This window comes from Dreissena polymorpha, chromosome 1 (genome assembly GCF_020536995.1).
Source record: "Dreissena polymorpha isolate Duluth1 chromosome 1, UMN_Dpol_1.0, whole genome shotgun sequence".
Taxonomy (NCBI): domain Eukaryota; kingdom Metazoa; phylum Mollusca; class Bivalvia; order Myida; family Dreissenidae; genus Dreissena; species Dreissena polymorpha.
Window position 1 is genome coordinate 20,876,043 of NC_068355.1, and position 27,236 is coordinate 20,903,278.

Here is a 27,236-nt window from a genome sequence, read left to right on the forward strand (position 1 = left end):
TTAGCAGACAGATTTGTCAAGTTGGAACCATAATCAACATCTCGTCCAACAAACACATTACATTTGAAGATTAGATCGCCTGAACTTTCAAGAATTTTCACACACAAATATATAGTTTATATGAAGCAATATACTTGATTTTGAATTTTAATGAAATCTTTACTTAAAAAGGCCTTTAAAGGTACAGTTTTGCACAGACTTCCCTGGGCGCATGACTTCTTAATATTCATGTCTCAAACAACAATTTTTAGTCTCAGATTCCCCCAACCCTAAAGCCCATTATAGGATCCACTTTCAGCAGACAGATTTGTCAAGTTGGAACCATAATCAACATCTCGTCCAACAAACACATTACATTTGAAGATTAGATCGCCTGAACTTTCAAGAATTTTCACACACAAATATATAGTTTATATGAAGCAATATACTTGATTTTGAATTTTAATGAAATCTTTACTTAAAAAGGCCTTTTAAGTTACAGTTTTGCACATACTTCCCTGGGCGCATGACTTCTTAATATTCATGTCTCAAACACCAATTTTTAGTCTCGGATTCCCCCAACCCTATAGCCTTTAATATAGGATCCACTTTCAGCAGACAGATTTGTTAAGTTGGAACCATAATCAACATCTCGTCCAACAAACACATTACATTTGAAGATTAGATTGCCTGAACTTTCAAGAAAGCAATATAAGACTGTTGATTCACATGTTCACGTCAGGTTTCCCAATAGAGAGACGAAGGTTTTTTCTTATGGTAAAAATAAACATTCTCTGATAGCCAATTTTTAAACTTGCTTTGTTCATATCATTCATTTTTCCCTTTTTTTGTCAACACAATTAGTGCATAATTGTAACAATGTTTTTATATGCTTTGACAATAATGTCCCGTAAGCAAGCCTTACAGATTACTATGTATCATACTAATATGCATATTCTATTGTTCCCAATTGTCACAAAGTATGCTACAAGTTCTAACATTCACTTCCAATGATACTCAATATTTTTCAACCTATCTGTTGTTCATGGTCAGAGGCCGCCCACAATATCAATAGTACAGCTAAGATTTTAGATAATGGCTATTTCCATCCGAAACTTGGTGCCTGAGATTTTGAGGACACAGGTTTTCTGGCATACTAAAACGTGATAATCACTACATAAACCCATGCCATGATTACATACTTCCACTCGCAAATCATATGTCCACTGGTATTGCCTTTGTCATCAGAGCTTGGCCTTTGTTGGTTTTATTTGCAATAAAATCAATGAAGAAAAAAGATCAATATACTTTTTTATTCAATAAATTGCAATTCAACTGATTTTGTATTTTCTTATGTCTACACTACTGACATTTGATATAGGTACTGCACTTCAATAACAAAACCATATAAAAGTGGTAATGTTTGCTATTAGTTATCCTTTATAATTCAGACAAGTAAATAATATTTAACAAAAATTTTACAACACCATAGAAGGCATATCACATCAAATCAGATCTAATTAACGTCTTGGCATATCCTACCCAAGGGAGAAAAATACCAGCGCTCAAAGACAGATTGACGAACAGGAAGTCACCTACGGGAGCATCAGGACCGGCTCTATTAATGCGGCTAAATGCATGAAAACACCAGCAAATTACTGGTTTTCTCCAATCCACCAATAATGAGCATGTTAGGCTGTTAATGATTACTACGGTTTGTCATGCAAGAGGATGCAAGAGGACATGTTGATGTCGGATCTGCTGGTGTCTTCATGAAGATAAAATCTGTCAGATACTGAATCGAGTTTATTTGATGTAATATATTACATGGGCACTCAAGGCGTAAGCAGTTTTGTAAGCCTTCCAGACACATGTTTGGTAAATATTGTAACAATGCCAGCATTTAAAGTACGTTCTTAGTTGTGCATTGTCAGTTCTTTGTGCATGCTTGTGTAAATGTCCTGTAATAATAATATGCATATTGCAAGAGTGGCAAAATCTAATCTTGCCAAACTTGCCTGTATATAATAAGCAAGTGGTAAATATTGGTTAATAAAATGTTCACAGATATTATCTACCTCCAACCAACATTGCCCACTAATATTATCTGCAATATCTAAAAGCACAAATTTCACTGCAAGCGTAATAAAGACTGTTTGGTTTCAATATGTAATTTTGCCAATCAAACCGCCATTCTAAAAACACAAAATCAAACAGCTATTCCAATAAAATAAAAAAACACTATCCGTCTTCACAGCAAAAAAAAAAACCTTCGATGTCAAGCCAATGGACATACAACATGTGATGCTGTGATATCAATGTAATATTAGGAACACAGTAAGTACCTGATGGTGTATCAGGGATATACACCCTAAGTAATTTCATACCATACAAGAGCGAAGTTTGAGTATGGTATGAAACAACTGAGGGTGTATGTCCCGTACGTGTATATCCCATACACAATCAGTTATTGTGTAACGATTATATCTCAACCGACTACTTGATTAATCGGGGTGTATGGAAATTACTCGGAGTGTATGGAAATTACAACACGGGCACGTGACTGCTCTAAGCCAATCGGATTAAGTAATTTTTGTAGGAGGTGAGATATTTTGCAAGACATCTTTTTCACAACGACGAAGTATTCCATGATTACACGTTAACAAGATGAGAACTACTTTATATGCACAAGATCTTAGGAACACCTCCACAGGCTTAATTCTACCTTATTCTACTTTATCGCAGACTACAAACCAATTTAAAACCCGCCAGTCTGTGACATTTTTTCTCTGTTCAAAGCTTCTCTCATTTTATTTTTTAAGACCAAATCATTCTCAGCAAGACATTAGCACAGTGATAAAACTAGGATGAAATGCTTCTGGTGAAAGAGTTAGTTGAAAACTCTAACCTTTTAGAATTCAATTAATTATTTTATCAAGGAAAAGATTCTAGAAGTCTTGAATTTTATTATCGATTACAAGATTTTAGGGGTTTCTGCTGTAAGATTTCATTTCCAATCACTGCCTCACAATGATAGGAATTTAAAAGAAAAATAAATCTATTCCTTCTGTTATCTGTAAATATGCTTCTCTAGGAATGAAATTTCTCTATATGTTTCGGTAAAGCAAGATTACAGATAGTTATAACACCACATCTGAAATGAAAACAAAGACATTATGCCTCAAATACCCACACATTTTTTGTTATTTGTTTCAGAAATTGTGAGATTATGTTTTCTTTTTTTTTCAATTCCAAATCAAAATAATACATTATTCAGTTGCAGGCCTGAGACATTTTCTCTTCAAATCTTAAATTAAATTCTAAGAAAAAAAGCAAATCAACTTTATTTTACACTAATGACCAAAACTACAAACAAGAAAATAAAATATTCAATATCTTTATTTCTTTTGAAATGTATAATAGCTTTGTCACAAATAAATGTCCATTACATGCAAAAATTCCATGAACTTTAGCCATATTTTAAAATGCAATTTTGACCTTACTATATCATTATTCAGCAAGTAGTAACCCTGATATTAGGTGTTAATTAGAGTCTCCCATAGAAGGAAGACATTTAAGACAATTAAAAGTGCTAAATCACAGAACTAACAGTGGGATGACAATAGAAAGTAACTTGCTGGCCATAAATCCTATTAGGAAGTGCACGTTCCCCAGAGACTGTGCCAAGGTCCAATTCTACTGGCAAACAGTACTATTATAACTATCATTAAAGTGATATTATGGGCATTTTTCACTGTTGAATTGAGCTGATAAAAACAGGTCAAAAGAGTTAGTTAAAATGTGGTAACTGACCAATTATCTGCAACTCATCTTGCTACCAGTTGTTTATAAAAATATATTTTACATTCAATATTTTACGTGACTGGTGAGTCCTGTTAGCCGAAATGATCCGCAAAACAAAATTGTGTCTTTGTGTCTTATGAACGAATCTGCACTAAAACTAAATTTGGTATCACATCGTGCATGCATGATCAGTTGTCAAACGAAAGTACGGTTGATATTCAAATGCATTATTGTTCTCTTTCCGGGATATTGTTTTAGTATGTTGATGCTGCATTAACAAATATAAGTGTATATGAAGTGAAAACACCAAAAATAAACAACATTTGCGATAGACACCTATAAACTGTTAGATGCCCATATCACTTTAAAACAACTGTACATTGATTTACCATTGACTATAATGTACTGCACTGTGTTAAATAAAACTTATCAAATAATGTTCAATTTTTCACCAAATTGCAATAGTCCTTTCCAGATTCAGTTCATAGTAAAACTACAACTGTCATTATTCTATAGGCATTTGAAAAATAAATGATAAATTATAAAATGATATTTTGGGATATAATACATATCAATGATCTAATATAAAGCTAATTAAAATCAGGAAAAAGCATTTTTACTGTTGTTCATAAATGAAAAGCTGCAATAAAGCCACAATTTACTCTAAAGTTGCTTTATAATATGATTTTTCTTCTCAAAAGCTGAACAATTGCAGCTGCTGCATGGATTAATCATCATTCAATATCAGAATGTTTCAAAACCATCAGACCTTGTAGAAAGGTTCCCCTTCATTTGTGTGGATTTTTGGAACCAACCCATCAGACTGTAAACTCCATCATTCTCCTGCAGTGTATGTGAAGAACACATACAACACTGAGCCCACCTGTTTTATTATTTTTGTGTATCATTATTGGTGTTTGTAAGGTCAGAACACCAGGCAATTAAGGGTATATCTGTGGGAAAGGTTTGTTATGGAGCCAGTCAGACCCAATCAAGTCAACACAGGTTATTGATATTAGCTTTACCAACTTTAATTGAATGTAATGAGACTTTTGCTGCAATTATTTAAAATCTGAGATCCATCACAAGTGTATAAACATAATTACAGCAAAAATAAGTTTTCATACCAGTTGAAAACATATATGTAAGTAGCCAGTTTTAAGTTGGAACTTAACTGTAACTTTCAATTGATATTGGAAAACCTACCTTAACCCATTTATGCCTAGCATCTTGAAAAAAGGCCTTGGCAAACAGGGTAGACCCAGATGAGACGCCGCATGATGCGGCACCTCATCAGGGTCTGCGCTGTTTGCTTAAAGGAATTTCTTTAAGTAATATTCTGAATATAGAAATAAACATACTAGACATCCCTAATTTTGGAAATAAATTGATCCAATTCAGAAGGATGAGAGAGTCCACTAGGCATAAATGGGTTAATTATTGTGCAAAGTGTGGTCCCCAACAAGGCTTTACCTGGTATTAGGACCACACTCTTTATTTATGGTATTTCAGTTCTTCGACATCCTCATCCATACACTGCTTGCAGAAACGGCTCGATCCCTAATCAGTCTATGACAGAAAATTAACTCTCACTTTCTCATGGGCGACTCCACCGAGTTTCGTACTGATACTCAAGCATCACTAAGGGGTACACATACTCAAGTCTCTGACACTGCAAAAAAAACTTTATTAGAACAATTAGCACTGTGATTTTTTTTTACGAGAGCGATGTTGCTGTTTTTACCAGAAATGTGTCATAGACTGACATTTATTGACATATTTTTTCCTTGGCAAAACATGCAGACACCTTGGCAATAATGAAGAGAAAGTTATGGCCTTACTCTGCCAGAAAAAGCTCATTACTAATTAATTATTATTATTTCATACCAAACGATAACACTCTTCCGGAATATCATGAAATTTTGTTATTTTTGGGAACCATACATTAACCCACGTATCACATATTTCACTATCTACAATAATTTATAGGCTTTCCATGTATAATCTGTAGCAATAAGTGAAAAGACAACCTCATTTACTAACTTCCAAACATAATCAAGTTTTATTGGCACAACAATTGGAAACTGAGATCTACCCTTCAGTAATGTTTTGCCTTGTCTACTAAAGTGAACATTCTGGCTAAAGATAATGAGCCATTCTTGAAATGATCGTCAAGCCAGTGCCTTGGCTAGAAACCAAAACCATTGACAAGGTCTTTGGAAACTTCAGACAAGAAAGAATGAACAAAAAGAGAAAATAGGAGCAAAGGTAAAGTAAATAGGAGCAAAGTATATATATCCAATGGATACTATCAATGATGTGTACACACCCCAATGTGCATCATTTTTCTTGGCATTGGTCAAATAAAAACAATGTTGACAATAATTAAGTGTATGTCTCATTTATAATGGAAAAATGATGCAATAGAAAATAAGCAATTAGTCGAATTCTTTCTTATACAATAATTCCTCAAAGTTTTGTAACAGTGCTTTTCAACCAGCATTTAAGAATTTAAATGACAGAGATATAATTACACAATTGGCTTTACATATTTTGCATTCAACATATTGTGCTTGTAACCCCCCCTTCACACATAGACACCGCTTCTACTACGATCAAAGTGTGGCCGAAAACGTGGCCGATCGTGACAAATCACAGGAGAAACGTAGTAGAGTCTTCATAAGCGCAGTATGGTCGCAGTAGAGTTTTCATGATCAGAGAGCTCTACGCTCTCGCCACGCTTATTTTTAACATGCTCAAAACAAGCGTAATGGGGTCGTGGCGAACAAGAATCGGTGTAGAGTTAAAAAAGAGCTTAGAAGAAGCGCCATAATCGTACAGGCAGCGCGGAAGCATCATGGAGAGATCTTCATGATCATAGCAAAAGCGCAGTAAAAGCTCTGAGTAGCGTCGTAGTATGATCTTGAATGTCGCAGCTGTAAACGCAGTAAGCGTTTGACGTAGGGGCATCGTAGAACGGTCCAAATGAAGACCATAATTTTCCAAATTGCTCGATTAAGACTCCGATTGGGCTCGATCCTCTTTTTTCAGATCGTGGCTTGATCGGGATGATCATCGTTAAGTCGCAGCTATGTGTGAACCGGGGTTAACCCAGCCAGAAAAATTCCCGGCCACCATGGGGATCAAACCCGGGACCTCCCAGTTCCAAATCAGGCAGGCACTCTACGGCGTCGCTATAAAAGCTAGCTCATAAAGCAAGGCAGTATAAATTCTCCTTATACCTAACCCTACTACACTCTCCCCCTCCATTTGCAAAATTCTTCCACGAATTTCATTCCGCCATGAAATCTGTGGGACGTCTGACACACATTGTGGGTTATTTGCATTTGGCGCAGATGTAACCCAGCCACAAAAAATCCCCAACCACCATGGAAATTGAACCAAGGACCTCTCGGTTCCAAACCAGGCAAACACTCTACCGCGTCCCTATAAAAGCTAGCTCATATAGCAAGGCAGTATAAGTTCTCCTTATACCTAACCCTACTACATGTTGAATAACCATCAATTTTTAACAACTGTGCATTTCTGCATTCAGCCAAAGTTTAACTACAATGGAAAGAAATAGAAATAGGGTTTGCAATTCGTGTTTATTTTCACCACTGATTGATTTGTAATTCATAATGCTTTACAACACAATACAGTTATATACTGTTGGACTCATTAATATCCTTTGAGGCTTAGTTCATGTAATGGTCAATAAGTTCTTTTTTCAGGGATAGAAATAAGATTTATCAAGAAGGAGCCAGCTCGACCCTTTACCAAATTACTTTGATTTATATGAAAAATAAAAAGTGCTTATTTCAAATGATAACGACACCCTTAAAATGTGCAAATATGTCCTAAATACCATATCACATAATGTATTAAGCTTTCTAAGTATTCCTAAGTATTCCAGCCCGACTATCAATGGATGAACATGATTTACAATGTCTGACCGAGGTGAGTGTGATAGGGTATGGAGCTCAGTCTCTGTGTGGACTGATTGACAGAAGGTAGTAGTGAGATAGTCCTCCAGATAATGGGAGCTTCAGATGATATACAGATAGATTTGATAGATCTAGTATGTACATAGACTCGATCCCATCCAGCATTATCAGAATAAGTGAAGAATAATGGAAGCCTGAGATTATTTTGAGTAGCAAATGGGCAAAAACAAGAAAACAAAGAAAAATGAATTGTTGGAAAAGAAACCATCAAAGTAAACAAAAATGTCAAATAAGTATGCTTTTATAATTATGCTTACTAGTTTTGAGTTTGTTTTTTTCATAAATATGGGGTAGAACTGCATATCAAATAATACAAATAAAAAATAATTTGGCTGTTGACAGTATGGCTATATAGTTTGATATATTGTTCTGAACTCCGACTTCGGACTTTATAATGGGTGGATTTGAGACTGATCCGCGTGTAAGACGCGGTCAAATTTTGCCGTATTCATCGGCCGGAAAATGGCCGAAAAATGGCAGAATGTTAAAGAAAATCATCAATTAGTAAAACATTGAGAATTTTTCAAACTCGCGCTGCATACAATTAGTAATTCACGCAAGTCTGAAAAATAAAACAATCAAACAACAAAGTAAATAATATTTGTTTTTTTTATGATATATTTGTGGGTTTTAATTTATTTTCAAGTATTATTTATGCAATAAAAATAATTATCAAATTGACAAAATTTCTAACAACTGCGTATTAATTATTTGCCCTAACAATTGCAAACAATTGCAAACATAAAACATATTACGTTCGTAATATCAATGCACAAGCAAAATTGATCGTGTCAGTCATCTTAATTGTATTGTTTGACAGGTATTGAAATCTAATAGGCAGATATTTTGAAAGCGTTTAGTTTTATTACCTAGATTATGCAAATTTTACGCCCATTGTCTATCAACAATAGGTAACGCCTACTTTCATAAAATTAGCCAATCGCGTGATAGAGGGATAGACTCCGAAGCGCAGATCGAAATCACGTGTCAAGAAGAAAGCCATATGCGGATAATTGCATGCGGTCGCTCTTTGCTCCCGTCGTTGTTGGCCCCTAATAAATAATGTGTCATCGGTATTAGTGGTTCGACTGAATAAACGTGTTTATTTAACAATTGACAGTTGCAAACTGGTAACTTATTTCAGAGGATACCCTAATTGCCAATTATGTCTTAATTGAAAATTAACGACGTGGAACAAAGACGATCAGGTGATACAAACTTGTCAAATAGCATTTGTAATCGGCAGCGTGTTTACTGAGAATTGATTTTGCTGTTGTTTTAAGCATGTTGGCATCGTGTTGCCGCTTACACACGTATACTATAATGGCCAATTTATATGGCATTTAACGACGTCGCGCGCAGACAATCAGGTGATAAAAACTTTTCAAGAATAATCACGGACAATATAACGTCTTACGCCCCAAAAATAACAAAATTCAAATTAAAAATAATAGACAACAAAATCAGTAACAATACATTTTATTACAAATAAATCGGTAACTGAACATAGCGTTCCGATACACGGTACGGGCCAATACAGACTTTAGAGAAAATGCAAATGGCTGCCGCGATGATTCAAAACAACTGACAAGTGTCCAACTTGGCTAGCATAAGCCCAGTAAACTCGATATTTTGATTTTTTTTGTTTATTTTCACCAGTATCTCGCTTATAAGACGCGACCCCAACTGTAACTTATTAATTTAAGTCTCAAAAATGCGTCTTATAAGCGCACGTATACGGTAAGCAGATCACAAATTGGAAACAAGTGAAATGGGATAAATGAGTGGCAAATAAAGAGGTTAATATCCCCCCCCACACACACACACACAAGCACACACTCATTTAGAATGTGCAAGGTAGATTACACAGGTGAGCATTTCAACAGAGTTCTGCAAAACACATTACTGTCGTTGCACCTGTTTTTCCGCTACTACTAGGCAGATGTTAGGTTTCCAATATCCACTCAACCAAGAAGGGGAACCATTGCCAAATATCCATTGAGCAATTACCAAAGTATAAACAAAACACACTGCCTGAAATATATTCCTCTATTTTTCCAGACAGAAACGAAACCAGGAGTCAATTATTTTTAGTTTCAACTTTTATGACTTCATTTCAACTTATCAACCCTCAAATTTTTACAGACACTTACAAAACCCACATCCAATGGTTTACTATTTCAGTCAGTCAATTGAATGCCCTTTCAAAATTACTTGATAAATGACAAAAGAACCCGAACTTGAAATAAATTTGTATTAATTTTAGAATTCGTTTTTGAGCTAAATTCCCCAAAAGCGTTTTACAACATGCATGTCTTCTTTTCGTCATGCTATGTCCAAAAAAATGGATACAAAAATCTTGTGCAAACACCGAAATTGTTTTTTGCTCAATATTGTGACTGGACCAATATTTGCGATTGTCAAGGACCTATCAGAAATAAGCCAGAGCAATGAATGATTGAACCATGCATGCTGAAATTTTAGGGGTATTCAGTCTGCACTAATCTGTTTTCCTGGGACTCATTTAGCAGAAGAATGGTATTCAAAGAAGCACCCCCTAACACCTCCTGCACTTGATTAATTTATCTAGTCCTCAACAAAACACATTCCTGAATTAAAGCCTTAACACTACAGGATGAATTCTCCAGAATCAGCCTTGAAAATGAACAATAATAGCAATTATTGCAGTCAGTCACAAAATATCCAAATACATGCTCATCTTATAATAGATAGGCTAATTGATAGTCCGCTTTGGCAATCTGTGAAATAAGACTGTAAAACTTGTAGAATACTGATGATAGTACACAGCACAGGGATTCGGAAGTAAACATACTGAATTTTTCGGCGTAAGCTGTATTAAGCCAGCTTTTCACCCTGACTTGACCTTTGTAAGTGTCCAATAATATACAAATAAAATTTCCCGCGGCTAGGTACGAATGAATACACTTCATTTACTCCATTGGCTGATTTGAGTATAACACCAGAACATTGGAAACATATCCGCGTCTTTGTAATACTGTTTTACTGCATGAAACAATTTTATCTCTGATGAAAAGGCTCAATAGATAGAACAGTTTTACAATCAATTTTCGACATAAATACAGTTTGTGCGTTCACCTTTTATTTTCAGAGAATTACCAGCGCAAAAGCGTTTATACTAAAGGCTATATTCTCATATTTAGTACTTTCTTGCATTGCATTTCAACCCGCGAGGTTTCGGGTCAATTCGCGGCCAGTGTGTGAAAGTCAGAGTTTATATACAGTTCATCACCGGAGTTCGCAGAAGGGGTTGCGATCTTTTCATTGAAATATTTTAGTCACAGCTGTTGCCTTGGTCGTGTACAGTTGGCGTAAACAAGCCGTCGTTTCAGCAGAGAATTGTTAATTTTAAAGCATCGCATTCCAATCCGCAAGATATCAAGGTCAGTTTGCGGTCAGTTCCAGAAATCTGTATATCGACAAAGCGACTAAACAAACTATTTACTTCATCAGACAAAAATAGCATAGATTCCATTGTTTTCCTTCACATAAACGCCGTCTCGTAAACTTTGTGCACTTGAAGTCTGTTTTGATCAGAAAGATACTAAAGAAAGATATTCGGCGATATTATTGTGGTATGTCAATCATCGATTTTTAATATGTTTTCAACATTTGCATGATAAGGACCAATATTGATAAAATTAATTAGAAATATTTATCCATTTAGACCAGTTTATTAAGCATGAGCACAATAATTCACTATACTATAATTATGCAATTAAATAAGATTCGAGTATTGCCGGCTGACCTATATGCACTCGTTTATTTTCATGTTTCTTGTGTTTTTCTATTCTGTAAATATAGATATCTGAGTAATAATATCACATAAAGCAAAATAAGCCACGAAATCTGGCGCAACACCCCGTAATTGATTTGCTTGTGATGTAGCTAAGAACTGCGCAGAAAAAAGGCATCCGCTACTTTTTATCTCATAGAGATAACTTTTGATCGTTCATAAACATCGACCACAATCAACGCCGTATATCTTTTTTAAAGATATTTCTTGTTTAAACTGTCATAATGGCAAACATTTTTAATTACCCATTTTTACCTTTAAATTGAACTTAAAATGAAAATGCATTAACCGTAACATAGTAACCAAGTTATTGAGACTGCAATGTTCAAACTGACATCCCTGATTCCTCCCATCTATCTGACTTTAAGACATACAATCATGTTCCCTGAATCAAATTCCAGTCTCGCCAAATTGTAAGACATGCTTTTGTCTGTAATGTAATGACATTGGCTATATAATGTTTCAAAAGAAATTGCCTTGTGATTGATAGCAAAGCATTCCAACATTTTTGAAATTGTAATGTGTTCATTTAAGATCTCGAAGCAAGATAACTGAATATTTCCAAAAAATTGCGAAAACTTTGCCAGGACATTCCTTTTTCCTGATATTTGCCTGAACAGTTGAAAAAAAAAATCAGCACATATCAATTACTTTTTAGATTAAAGTGTATTTTATTTAATTTATTGTTGTCCAAAAAAAACAAACTAGGCATAAGCGTTCTTGAGTTATCATCCGGAAACCATTTTCCTATTTCGGGTCACCGTGACCTTGACCTGTGACCTAGTGACCTGAAAATCAATAGGGGTCATCTGCGAGTTATGGTCAATCTACCTATCAAGTTTAATGATTCTAGGCATAAGCATTCTTGAGTTATCATCCGGAAACCATTTTACTATTTCGGATCACCATGACCTTGACCTTTGACCTAGTGACCTGAAAATCAATAGGAGTCAACTGCGAGTCATGATCAATCTACCTATCAAGTTTCATGATCCTAGGCATAAGCGTTCTTGAGTTATCATCCGGAAACCATTTTACTATTTCGGGTCACCGTGACCTTGACCTTTGACCTAATGACCTCAAAATCAATAGGGGTCATCTGCGAGTCATGATCAATGTACCTATGAAGTTTCATGATCCTAGCCCCAAGCATTCTTGAGTTATCATCCGGAAACCACCTGGTGGACGGACCGACCGACATGTGCAAAGCAATATACCCCTCTTCTTCGAAGGGGGGCATAAAAATTATAAAGTATCACAGAACACATTACACATGCTGGGTGTTTTTCAGTTTCTTATGGCAATTTATTTTTTAATTCATACAGAAATCAAGAGTTTTACTCAAAATGTTGACCTCAATATGATTTTCTAAAGCCTAATGTTTTAAAATAAAAGCTTCAAACGCTGAAGCGGCTAAAAAATAATTAACTGCAAACAGAACTCAAAATGATATGCCTTTTTATTTGCTTCAATGGCCATTTCTTAATCTGCATACGTTTGATGAAAGTCAAATTACAGGATTTAATAGGCTTACACATTGACAAGGTGATTGAATAAATTATAGACAAGTAACTCTTTAAAAGTGAAAACGGCACTTGTTAGAGTTTGGATGTGACAGTTTTGGTAAACATTCATATCAGAGATAACATGAAATAATGATTGCGTCTCTTTCAGTTCTCATGAATACTGCATTTCTATTCATTTTTTCAATTGCCTATATGTTTTAAAAATGTGAACTTGAATACTGGTAAGCTAGTTTAATATTCAAAGTAGTCTTCACAATAGTTTCACACTAAATGCATGCATTTTATTTCCTTTTTTAAGCATTCAAAAAAATGCTTTCAATAAGTACAAGACATTTTATGCTGGAAGAAACACAACATGATCAAGAATGATGGTAAAATTTACCCAAGCTTTGAACAATGCCTTTTTTTAGTCTTTCACAGAGACTGCAAATATTAATAATTATCATAATAATATTTACTAATGAAAATCCAACTTGAATCATTGTGTCCTAAAAATCAACAATTTATGGTTTGGCCAACTAGAAATAACCAACAAGTAGCTGAAAATAATTAACAATAACAATTCATCAGCATACACTGGTCAAAACTTGATTAAATTACTGATAAATGTGTCAATACACTGCAAGATGAATATTTCTGTCTTGTTACCATACTGACAAAACATTGGGAAAACACAGGGATATGCACTAATGACATATTTGTGCATACCATGCATTTGACATCCACAATATACTATGCATTGTTTTGAGGCCCTGCCCATAAAATGTCAGGAGGATTCAGCATGTACCAGAAGTCCCAAATACCTCAACAGCAATGTTGAGACAAACACAAGCAAATTGCAGAAGCCCCTATCTGCGCTGTGGCTGCTAGGGACTTAGGTCCGTTTCGCACTGGTTAAATGCATCATTATATTTTTGTTGCTGGACTAATCAAAGCCATCTTCTGGTTTCCACATACCTGGCTAATTGCTGGAAGGTGATTTAGCCCAGGTTATGTGTAAAAGCCAGCTTATATGCTATCTGCTTCACTTACAGCTCTTAATTATTTCATATTCATCTTAATATTGCTTTCTGCTATATTTCACAAACTTTATTACTTCTAGTGATTATCATTATACTTAGAAATGTACGGATACTTATCAAGTCCTCTTCGGCATATTGCCAATATAATTTTTAAACGGATTTACAATTTCTGCTATTAAACCTTGAACATGTGTTTCAACATAATAATATCATCATCATTATTTCATTTTTAAAAGTTTCATATGAATGCTTAGGCCAAAAGAATTTAATAATTATTGTTACTGTGACTTGCCTGACGCCAGGTCTTGCTTAGCAGGTACAGAACACAGTGATCCCTACCTTAACTCTGGGGTTGGCTAAGATCCCAACCTAGCATGATGGGATTGGCTAAGATCCCTACCTAGCATGAAGGGGTGACTGATCCCTACCTAGCATGAAGGGGTTGGCTAAGTTCCCTACCTAGCTAGAAGGCGTTGGCTGAGATTCCTTCCTGGCTTGAAGGGGTTGGCTAAGATCCCAACCTAGCATGATGGGATTGGCTAAGATCCCTACCAAGCTTGAAGGAGTTGGCTGAGATCCCTACCTAGCATGAAGAGCTATGTTAGCGTTTCCGATCGCCAAAATCGCCAAAGGCGATTGAATCTTTCAGCTGGCGATTAAAGTTTAAAATGTGAATGAAAATGGCGATTGCAAAAAACCCTAATATTTCTCTATAAGTATATAATATTCCCTACTTTTAAAGAGAACTCGGTACCGATTTCCAAATGTAATCGCCATAAAAGCTCCAGGTGGTAATAGGTAGTCCATTGATAAGAGATAACCGGATGCCCGTATCGTATATAGTTGCAATAATTCAACTCCCAGCTATTGACCCTCCGAGTCCTGGGACGTATGTACTCATAAAAGCTCAGAGCATTCAAGAAGAATGTATCGTATATTCAAGCCACATAACACAGTCATGTATGCTGACAGATGCATCACGGGAAATTTTCGGGTAACTTTCCAGTCGCCAAACTGTGATATTTAACGTCCAATCGGTTACGAGAATGTTTATGGAGGCGGAGTTATATAGTGATTATTATTTTTGATTGACGTGTGTCACAGATAAAGCGTTTATCGCAGGTTTATTAACAATGAATCACAATTGTAGCATTAATACGTGATATAAAACCGGTAAATAAAGCAGTACATTAAAGGCGGTTTCGGGCATCATCATCACAATTATTTACCGTGCTGTATAAAACAATCATTAATTATGAGAAGTAAATTGCAATTGGTGAGCAGTGTAAAATTACCTACGACGAGTAAGTTGTGAAAAACAAAACCCGTTAATAATTTGATGCGGTAACAAATTAAATCCAGTGCATGTATATTTTATCATGTCTATTTGTAAAACTGATTTACACAGCTTTTCTACAGCCACGTGATAATAACTATTCACTATGCACTAATACCGGTATGCCATGTAAAACCCGTGTTATAAGAAAGAGCGTGAAATTATTGCTGTCGTCTGCAATGCCAAGTTCTACGCATGCAAAGCATGCTTTTTTAATAACAGACGATGTGTAACTAAATATAGCCTAGCCGCTCAGTACATGCAGTATTTAAGACTTACAAATTTACCGTTACGTTTGAATAAATTATCTATTGCAACTTTTGAAAAATATGTCAATTCAAGAATACATTGCAGTAAATGTATTTTTCAAGAATCAAGAAGCACCAGACTACGGCAAAAAATATTGGGAGAAGGGGGGGAGGGGGGGGGGGGGTGGCGAATAGGAGTTACGCAAGACCCACGCAATCAAAGACCGGGGCATATCTGAAAGTTCTAACATTGTATACCGTTCATGCCGCATAGTGCATGAAAATAAATATAAATGAAAAATTAAAAAAACATGAAATTTTTTGATTTCAGGTAACAAATGATTTATTTAAATGTGACTTCATTGATAATTTAATACAGTCATTGTTGATACCTATAGATTCATGATAATGATTATGTCGTTCATTGAGCAAATAAGGTTATAATGTATGTCATTATCGTAGTGCTGAAATTTGGCTACTAATTTTTTTTCCTTAGCGCCAACCTAGAAGAGGTTGGCTGATCCCTACCTAGCATGATGGGGGTGGCTGATCCCTACCTAGCATGATGGGGGTGGCTGATCCCTACATAGCATGATGGGGTTGGCTAAGATCCCTACCTAGCATGAAGGGGTTGACTGATCCCTACCTAGCATGATGGGGTTGGCTAAGATCCTTACCTAGCATGAAGGGGTTGGCTAAGATCCCTACCTAGCATGATGGGGTTGACTGATTCCTACCTAGCATGATGGGGTTGACTGATCCCTACCTAGCATGATTGGGTTGACTGATCCCTACCTAGCATGAAGGGGTTGGCTAAAATCCCTACCTAGCATGAAGGGGTTGACTGATCCCTACCTAGCATGATGGGGTTGACTGATTCCTACCTAGCATAAAGGGGTTGACTGATTCCTACCTAGCATGAAGGGGTTGGCTGATCCCTACCTAGCATGATGGGGTTGGCTAAGATCCCTTCCTAGCATGAAGGGGTTGACTGATCCCTACCTAGCATGATGGGGTTGACTGATCCCTTCATAGCATGATGGGGTTGACTGAGATCCCTACCTAGCATGATGGGGTTGACTGATCCCTACCTATCATGATGGGGTTGACTGATCCCTTCCTAGCATGATGGGGTTGACTGATCCCTAACTAGCATGAAGGGGTTGGCTGATCCCTACATAGCATGATGGGAGTGGCTGATCCCTACCTAGCATGTTGGGGTTGGCTAAGATCCCTACCTAGCATGATGGGGTTGGCTAAGATCCCTACCTAGCATGATGGGGTTGGCGGATCCCTACCTAGCATGATGGGGTTGGCTAAGATCCCTACCTAGCATGAAGGGTTTGGCTAAGATCCCTACCTAGCATGATGGGATTGGCTGATCCCTACCAAGCATGATGGGGTTGGCTAAGATCCCTACCTAGCATGATGGGGTTGGCAGATCCCTACCTAGCATGATGGGGTTGGCTAAGATCCCTCCCTAGCATGAAAGGGTTGGCTGATCCCTACCTAGCATGATGGGGTTGACTGATCCCTACATAGCATGAAGGGTTGACTAAGATCCCTACCTAGCATGATGGGGTTGGCTGATCCCTACCTAGCATGATGGGGTTGGCCGATCCCTACCTAGCATGATGGGGTTGACTGATCCCTACCTAGCATGATGGGGTTGGCTGATCCCTACCTAGCATGAAGGGGTTGGCTGATCCCTACCTAACATGATGGGGGGGGGGTGGGGTGGCTGATCCCTACATAGCATGAAGGGGTTGAATGATCCCTACATAGCATGATGGGGGGTGGCTGATCCCTACCTAGCATGATGGGGTTGGCTAAGATCCCTACCTAGCATGAAGGGGTTGACTGATCCCTACATAGCATGATTGGGGGTGGCTGACCCCTACCTAGCATGATGGGGTTGGCTAAGATCCCTACCTAGCATAAAGGGGTTGACTGATCCCTACATAGCATGATGGGGGTGGCTGATCCTTACCTTACATGATGGGGTTGGCTAAGATCCCTACCTAGCATGAAGGGGTTGACTGATCCCTACATATTATGATGGGGGCTGGCTTATCCCTACCTAGCATGATGGGGTTGGCTAAGATCCCTACCTAGCATGAAGGGGTTGACTGATCCCTACATAGCATGATGGGGGGTTGCTGATCCCTACCTAGCATGATGGGGTTGGCTAAGATCCCTACCTAGCATGAAGGGATTGGCTGATCCCTACCTAGCATGATGGGGTTGGCTAAGATCCCTTCCTAGCATGAAGGGGTTGACTGATCCCTACCTAGCATGATGGGGTTGTCTGATCCCAACCTAGCATGATGGGGTTGACTGATCCCTACCTAGCATGATGGGTTTGTTGATCCCTACCTAGCATGATAAGGTTGGTTGACCCTACCTAGCATGATGGGGTTAGTTGAGCCCTACCTAGCATGATGGGGTTGGTTGAGCCCTTAGCCCACTGGATGTTCCCCTTGCGGTTCTCCACGGCACACTTGATGACAGCCATCTGGCCCTTGATCACGTCCAGGTTTTGGGGCCGCTGACTGAACTGCTGCAGGCCACACACTGAAACAGGCATCTGAATATTGTAAACAGGCTTAATACATGTGGGTAAAGTGATATCCCTGATAAGCCTGTGCAGTCTGCACAGGCTAATTAGGGATCACATTATTTTCCCCTTTTATGGAATATTTCCTTCAATGGAAAGTCTCTACTAAAAAAAAAGTCCACTCTGGGTGGAGTGTTGTCCCTGATTAGCCTGTGCGTACTGCACATGTTAATCAGGGACTACACTTTATGTGCTTATATTAAGCCCTGTTTTCACAAAACAATGCTAAACAATACCACATGCTAACAGTTTGCACAATTGTTCAGGCAATCTTATTATGCATTTTTGTTATTGGAGTTGTTCATTTTGTAAATTGACCCAATCATACAGTGTATTGAAATTTAGTTGTAATTTATACATTGGAGTGGTCTAAATGCTCACCTTTACCTGTCTTAATGCTGCCAGCTTTTCTATAGATTTGACAGTATCGAAAAAAGACCTAGGTGAGTGTCTATTTTGGATATAAATATTGACAAATCATGTCTGAGAAACAATGGAAATTACAGTCTGACATCTTTCATCACCAACATCTTATTTCTCTTGTAATTATATTGGGCCACAATTCAATTGTTATTTAAAAATGCGATTTTGATAGTGATACTACTGTTAAATACTAACAATACATATAAATTAAGGTTGTTTAAGTAAGTTTATGTGTTAAAGGTTAGATGAAAAACGCTGAAAAACTGAATATGAATTTACTAGTTTTCCATTTAAATAAATAAAACAACAATGCCACCTTGTCACAAAATATGCCCGTGTAGTCATGATGGCACAGCAAATAATGGAGACAAAAAACATGGCGATGCTTTGACACCAGGTCTTCAACAATATAGATATCAATCCAATTAAATCAAATAATTATGCAAATCTCAAGTTATGTCTGCAGTTAAGCTTCCGAAATACAATAATAAATATATAAGTGCACAACCACCATCCAATCAAATTTTGTTCAGCAAAAATAGTTTTTCTATTGGAAATAACAGTAACCTTGACCTCGAGCTATAGACTGGCAAAATAATTGCAATTCCAAGATAGGTCTGCATGTTGAAAGCAATTATTATCAAGGCACATAACTTAAGCACATTTCCTCCGTAGCATTGAAGTTATTGAATGAAAACCGTTTCAGGACCTGCCCATGATGAGCCACAAATTTGAGTCGCATTCTGAGAAAACTGGGCATAATGCTTGTGCATAAAGTGTCATCCCATATTAGCCTGTGCAGTCTTCACAGGCTTATCAGGGATGACACTTTACGCTTTTATGACATCTTTCGTTTAAATGAAGTCTCTTCTTAGCAAAAATCCCATTTAGGCGGAAAGTGTCATCCCTGATTAGCCTGTGCAGACTGCACAGTTTAATCTGGAACGACACTTTACGCACATGCCTTAAGCCCAGTTTTCTCAGAACACGACTCATTTAATCCAGAGCTAGGTCTCTTTTCAAGCTTACCATATTTTTTATCAAGTTTAATCAAGATTAGTTCATAAAGTTATTGAATGGAAACCTATTATAAGATGGGGATTTTTATGCCCACAAACATTATGACGTTTTTAAGAAGATTAAATGTTAACTATTGGAGTAAGAGGAGACAAGGAAAGTGTGGCTATTTTTTTTTAAATTAAAGATTAAAGGCCCATAATTCAGAAGTGGTCGAGATATTATGCCTAACAAAATAATTAAAAGGTCGTATGATGATCTGAGTAAACTCTTGGGGGTTATTTAACCCAATCATGCCTAGTGCATGATGCGGCGTCTCATCAGGGTCTGCGCTGTTTGCTTAAAGAAGCAAGAAAGTAAATATTTCTGTAAGAAATATTCAAATATAGAAATAAATATACTAGATTTTACTAATACTCATTTTGGAAATAAATTGATCCAATTTAGAAGGATGAGAGAGTCCACTAGGCATAAATGGGTTAACGACATCCTACTCCTGAACAGCCAGCCCACCAGTCATAAATAATATATTTTGTTTCCCTTCTTTACAGAACAAGCAAGGCGATTAAATGACCTATTGGACTGCTGAACTTCTTGCTATAATGACCAAATATTTCTTTACAGGAGAACAAACACATTAAGGACACTAACCACAGCCTAAATGTGTTTTATATGGGATTTACTGTCATCCTGAGATGACACAAAGCCCATCTCAGCACTGGGACAAATGCTGGTAATTAAATTTCAGAAACTTGGGGCGTATGATCTAATTGTGAAAATGTACAATAAAGGCTCAAACAATCAGCCTGGTATGGGTTTTTTACTACAAAATCCCATTATCAGTGCAAATTAAATCATCTTCCACTTAGTTGTACAAGAATATGGTTTGTGAGGAGAAAAAAAGGGTAAAAAAATAATCATGGACTAGAGACAACAGGGTCATTGGGAATGTTCTACTGGAAGGCAGGAAATATGCTATGGATATGATGTATGTAAAATAAGTACATCTGTACATGCATCATTAACTCTTCCAGTGCTGGAACCGAATTTTGAAGGCCTTTGCAAACAGTTTGGATCCAGATGAGACGCCACAGAATGTGGTGTCTCATCAGGATTCAAACTGTTTGCTATTCTGATAGTATTCTTTGAAAAAAAATCAAAGAAAATGCTAATTTTAGAAATTCAGCAAACAACATTAATTTTCCCAGCATGCATCATTAACCTGCTCTGAATGACCTTAGCAAAAGTGAGCAGATCTAGTATTTCACCTTTCCAAGGCTTGTCAAAATAGATGGGTACTTTCCTTCAAGTAAAATGGTTCATTTAGAACCCCATGTCCACAAATTCACTCAAGCATGATCTAATAACTCTTCAAATGCAGATACACTTTAATACCATTAAACACTTTTAAATCATTTTAAAACCTATTTATGTTATGCTTGATTACATCTTAACCCTTGTGCTTGCACAGACACTTATGAGTCTATTTCCTGGGTAGAACTACCAATACATTAATGTCTTTGGAAAGATCTAGAGAATTCTCCCTGATTTGGGTCATTACCTAAGACCTCCTGTTACCATGGCAGCCCTGACTGGGTATTGAACATTGGACCTACCAATCTAATTGCTGATACCAGACCAGATACTAGAAGTCATCACCTTGAAATAGCTGATTTCTTATTGCAGACTGAACCTTTGACCTCCCAGTTGCATGGCAAACACTATTCCTGATTGACCTCTCAGACCCATGGTGGACACAATCTTCATTGGGGATTGAATCTGGGACCTCCAGTTTAGATTGCTGACACAATATTCATAGCTACCTCAGTTACTTCACCAAAATCTTTTTCTTAAGTTCAAAGAAATTCTGGGAATAACAATTATGTATTTAATACTTTCAATGATCATGTGCTATTTTCATGGAGCATTACTCGTTCATTTTCTTAACCCTTTGCATGCTGGGAAATTTGTCGTCTGCTAAAATGTTGTCTGTTGAATTAAAAAAAAAAAAAATTCTTCGATTTTTGTCAGAGTAGTTAACAGTTTGGATCCTGATGAGACGCCATGTTCTGTGGCGTCTCATGTGGATCCAAACTGTTTGCAAAGGCCTTCAAAATTCGGTTCCAGCACTCAAAGAGTTAATACGGTTTTGGATTTGGAAAGGCATCCAATTAAAGCAATTAATAATCAATGCCATGTAACCAATCTTGATCAGCCATCATCACATAAACAATAAATCATGCATTAATCAGCAATATCAACCCTTTGACAGGTAAAGTGTGAGTACCGGTATTGACCCAGCCTTTCCTTTATTTTATTACAAAGCCCATGGACCCCATTAACTGCAGAGGCAGCATCTAATAAGCCCCGCCTATCACATTATCTAATTAGTCTCACACCATGGACCTTGTGATCTCAAAGCAGATAAGTATCAGCTCCTACTGGTGTCTACATGCCTCATTTACCTGCAGTTGGCACCATTTAGCCTGGTAAAGGCACCATGACCAGGCTGTGCACTGCAGCCCAGGTGGCAATCATGCATTAGGAATGAGCATTAGACCCTTTGTCTGCAGCATTTCATGTAAAGTGTGTGTTTTATGTTCTAATATGAACTTACACCAGTCATTTGTTGTGTTTTTGTGTACTGCTTTGACATACAAAACTATTGCCAAGCAATATATGCCCCCTACCAGCTCCACCATTGTCAGATTTTTTTTTTAATTTGTTGCCATAGCCATCTGAATTCTTACCGTAGGAACAAAATGAAAAGACTTGCATAATCTCCATATTGCCATCTGACCATGTTTAAAGTTTCAATAAAAAATATGAAGAACTTTTAAAGTTATCGCAGGATCCAGAAAAGTGTGACAGACAGACTCACAGACAGACGCACAGAGCGTTAACCATAAGTCCGCTCCGGTGAAACCGATAGGGGACAATGAGGTTTCCCTCCTGCTGGTGCAGCTTACGTTTCACGAAGTGTAAATATGTTTCTGTTGCTTTCCTGCACCTTTGTATGTTCCATCTTGTAAATGTGATATTTTTAGGGATGCAAGAGGTTACAAAAACCATTGACAGGTTAACCTTGTCCCGTAACCGGTTATTAACCAGTTAACCGAAACTCCTTTAGTGGTTAAAATGATTTAGAGTTTTTATAAAATGTCATACCGCTCAAACCGCTCTGTAGAAACAAAAGTTATTTCAAATTTGAAATCGCTTGCATTGATAACTTGCCAATTTCGTAATAAATGTATGATACAATTTATTTAATTGTGTAAATGTATGCTATATATTTAATTTATTTATCCTGCATAAATGCATAGGAATAAAAAATTAAAGAACTACAAATTGTTCAATTACACGTGTTATTAACTTATTTTTGGTTGGGCCGCTTATATTATGTTTGCGTCGTATCGCTCACAAAAATGGTGTGTTCCTTTGTTCATTCTGTTTTAATTTTTGAAACTCAAATTGGCTTAAAATAGAAATGTTTGTTCCCTTTCAATTTGATGTAAAGTGGGTAATGTGTGTACAACAAATCTGCATCTCTTCTTATTCCATAATTGCATATTTTGTTGTTTGTATTTTAGCGTTTGTACCGATTCGGAAGTATTATCGTTTGATTTTCATTATACAATTAAAAAATGTGGTTAAAATAAAATGCAAATTAAATTAATTTTGGACAAAATGTAACATGAATATTTTATATGATCAGTACATTTGTTTAATAGAGAAGTAACTATTATGATCTCAAATACTGATAGTTACGTATGTTTGTTAACGTAACATAGCGCACAAATTTTAAGCAATTACACAAATACAAATTTAAACGTTTTTGTGTTTTTAATATTTTTAATTGATGTTTAATTATTTAATTAGTTTTCTTCAATACAACTTGCATCGGACGGTAATGGTGGAATCCTTATCATAATGATATTAATTTTTGATAAACAAAAACGATGTTAACTCGTCAAGATTTTAACTACGAATGCAATTCTTGATACAATTGTTACTTATAAACACGGTATTTTTGCGAGCAAACCAAGTTCCATAAACGTGTCAATTATGTCTTCGCTTATAGCTCCCACTCACTGCAGTTCGCTAGTAAAATGTTCGCGAGTCAAAAAATAACAATTGTGTCAGTTATCAAAACATACCCTTTTAATTGTTATCACAAAGGTATTGATTAATTTCTTTCTTTCTTTGATTGCCGACACGTTATTTATTACCGTCGATGGTGCGGTATGTTGTTTAAATAAGTCACCAGCGCAAGTTGGCAGTATGTCACGCGAAAAAAAGTAAAATCATATGAATTATTCCATGAAAAAAAAACATAATCAAATATTTTTTCCAGGTTAACCTTTTCCTGAAAATGTAACCGGTTAACTGGTCGTTTCGGTAGGTTAACCAGTTAACCTCTTGCATCCCTATATAATTTTATCAAGATTTTTACTAATAGTAATAGATTTAATGACCAAAAACATAACACATTTCTTGGAAACATTTTTATTTTTTTTGTAATTATGTATGTCATTGGCCAACAGAACAAGAATTAAACAATAATCTCCATTCATATTCATTTCAGAATAAATGGGCAATGAGGTGCAACAAGATTGCAGATTTACTTTGAAGAAACAAACAAGCTCAAATGACAACTTCCAAAATGCTTTGCAGTGGGTTTTTTTGTTCAAATTTGGGGCTGTTATATATAGGGACTCATACCCAATGGAAAAAAGCATATTATTTTTCCCCAGATGGGACATTTAAAGTTCCCAAATTACGTTTTCCCCCAAAAAATATTATAAAAAAAAATATATATATAAACATTTAGTTCATCTCCCACTCAGCACTAATTATTCTCAATTTTGAAGTCAACAGTGTAAGCAAATAAACAAAAACCCTAATTTCCCAATACTAGTCCAAATGATGCCATTTGCCCCAAAACAAACACTGGGAACCATTTCCAAAATGGTGTTAACAAGTCTTGCTTTGAACTGCTCAATCCCTCATATGCAGCCATACAACTCATAACTTATTAAAACAATTAATGCCATAAGCTTCTTGACAGAGAATCAATTTGGCTAGCCTGCATTGACCATGCAGGAAAAAGACTGCAGGCTTGTGAGGATTACAGTAACTTGTGGGGCATCATGCCAGTCCCCAGGGGGTGAGCAATTTAAGCCAATCTTTAGAGCAGGTCATTAATTCACCAATGCATGTTTATGGTCCATAGATAATTCTCATGATAACATTAGGCATGCATCAATTTACACTGAGTTATTCACCCCAATGTTGTAACTGGACACCTGAGTCACAGAGGGCCAGGAGATTGGCTCCAGATTTACAGTACAGCCAAAGCGGAACAAACGTATTTCGCGATCCGCGGCGGCAAGGCGAAACGAGTCGATGCCGCGTCAGTCGTTGAAGCCGCGTCAGTATGCGGCGGCAAGTCGCATTTCGCCGCGAAACTTCGCATCTGTCCGCCGAGGCATGCCGTGATCCGCGACATGATGCCGAGCCGATGCGCATCATGAAATAAAAAATCTTTCTAAAATTATTAGTTACATGTAGTTAACAAATTTTGAAAGAACAATTATAATAATAATTAAAATCATAATAAATTTATTGTGCGCGGATTGTATTAGCATATACATGTAAGCATAGTTAATGTGTCTGGCCAATTATTAAGTTTGTTTCCCGCCCGTAGCGTATGTATTTCACACATAAACAAGGTCACGTAATTATGTTTTCACACATACAAGTGGTCAAGGCTCCAGCATATGGTGGATTTATAAATTAATTGCATGTTGATTCCGCTATTATATTTTAGCTGAGAAAATTAGCAGTTTGAAGCCACATCAATAATCAAGACGGTGACGACGTATTTGTGGTTTTGTTAATTATCAGCTTATTATAACTATTGTTTGAATATGCGTATATAAACACGTTTTATTTTTTTCATATTATACAGTTATTATCGCTACTAATTACCCGATAATCCCGTATATTCCAGTTTTAAAGCAAATGCTGGTAAATATTTACGATACACAAACATTCTCGACATTTCCTTAAGTATCAAATACATTTTGGCATTTGTTACTATTTATAGAGATGATGAAATAACGTTTAATCGGGGCGTTTTTTTTCTCCACTGAACACGCGATTTACGCCTGACGTGATGTTCATGTATTTAAACAACACAAAATACACCCAAACTTTCCAAACGACGTTCTACATGTCTGCATAATTTTCGCGCGCTTTTTATGAAACAAAGGATATTTTAGCACTGTTTATTTGACGCTAGAATTTGCCAAAGGACGCGTGAGCATTAAAATTCTGAAGTGTGTTTCGGATTACAAATTTAATAATGATAATCGAACGAAACATAAACAGTTGCTCGTAATTAATTCTACGCTACACATACATGTATGTACATGTAGGTGGATATCTTTTCACTCGATCCAACGCATACGTATGCGGCGGATTTACTCCGCGAAAGTACGCGAGGTTAATACAGACTCGGCGTCGTTGCGCGGATCGATGCCGAGTGCCACGGCGATACGCCGCGTGAACACACGATTCGGCCGCCGCGGACTAATAATCTGGCCGTGGCGTAGCCGCGGATTATGTTTGGGCCGCTTTGGCTGTACTGTATGGCCCATATTCAGAATCATAATTGCCCCAGCAAACATGGTAATCAGTATCCATTCCTATCAAAACACTATCACAAAATTACCCTGGTGTTTTCTAAACTAATCCAAATCAAAAGTGCAGTAATGTATCTATTGTTGTCTTGTTAGTAATAAGCATCGAGTCTGTTCTGTGTAGGAAACAGACCAAATTTTCTATGGTTTTTAAGTGCTTTAACAATTATATAGAATTAAGTCATTTTTTCCACTTATATAATTACTCACTCAGAGGATGGTCAGATTGTGTTTGTTGTTTGTTTTTTTTCTATATAAAATGCTCCTTCAATAATTTGTTCCATCTTGCAAACTGGGCTACATGGTGTGTCTTTCTGTAATATCCGACCAAGAAAGGCTCAGATGTCTTTTACATTTTCAACAAAACATTAATTTTCATTCTCCTAAAGAATGGAAAAATCTCCAAGTAGTGACTAGAAACAATCAATTAAAGAATAACTGCATCATGTAACATGATTTCTGAGACAATGCTATAATGGTATCTTAAATGCTAATTTCTAAGACAGATAATTGACTTTGAGGCCAGTTTTCAGATATCAATCCAATTAAAGGTCAAGGCTTAAATGAATCAGCCAATCAGATTTGCCTGTCCCTGGGGGTTGGTAGATGGCTTGAGAATTGGAAAAATGAAATAACTTTCACATTATGATTATTTATCACACTGATATCGCCATTTATGTCAAAAATTCTATAAATCATGGAAAAGAGAAAATAAATG

At 36.6% G+C, this 27,236-nt stretch overlaps 1 protein-coding gene across 38 annotated transcripts in view; it reads right to left on the minus strand.

Moving 5' to 3' along the window:
- LOC127873643 (nephrin-like) overlaps window positions 1-27,236 on the minus strand; it is a 169,757-nt gene that overhangs the window by 60,247 nt on the left and 82,274 nt on the right. For 13 of the 38 annotated variants that reach the window (XM_052417622.1, XM_052417631.1, XM_052417612.1 and 10 more), the window contains one exon: window positions 18,191-18,331. In XM_052417622.1, coding sequence (XP_052273582.1) covers window positions 18,191-18,331 — 141 coding nt within the window. The other 25 variants (XM_052417641.1, XM_052417816.1, XM_052417808.1 and 22 more) reach the window with 25 other exon arrangements.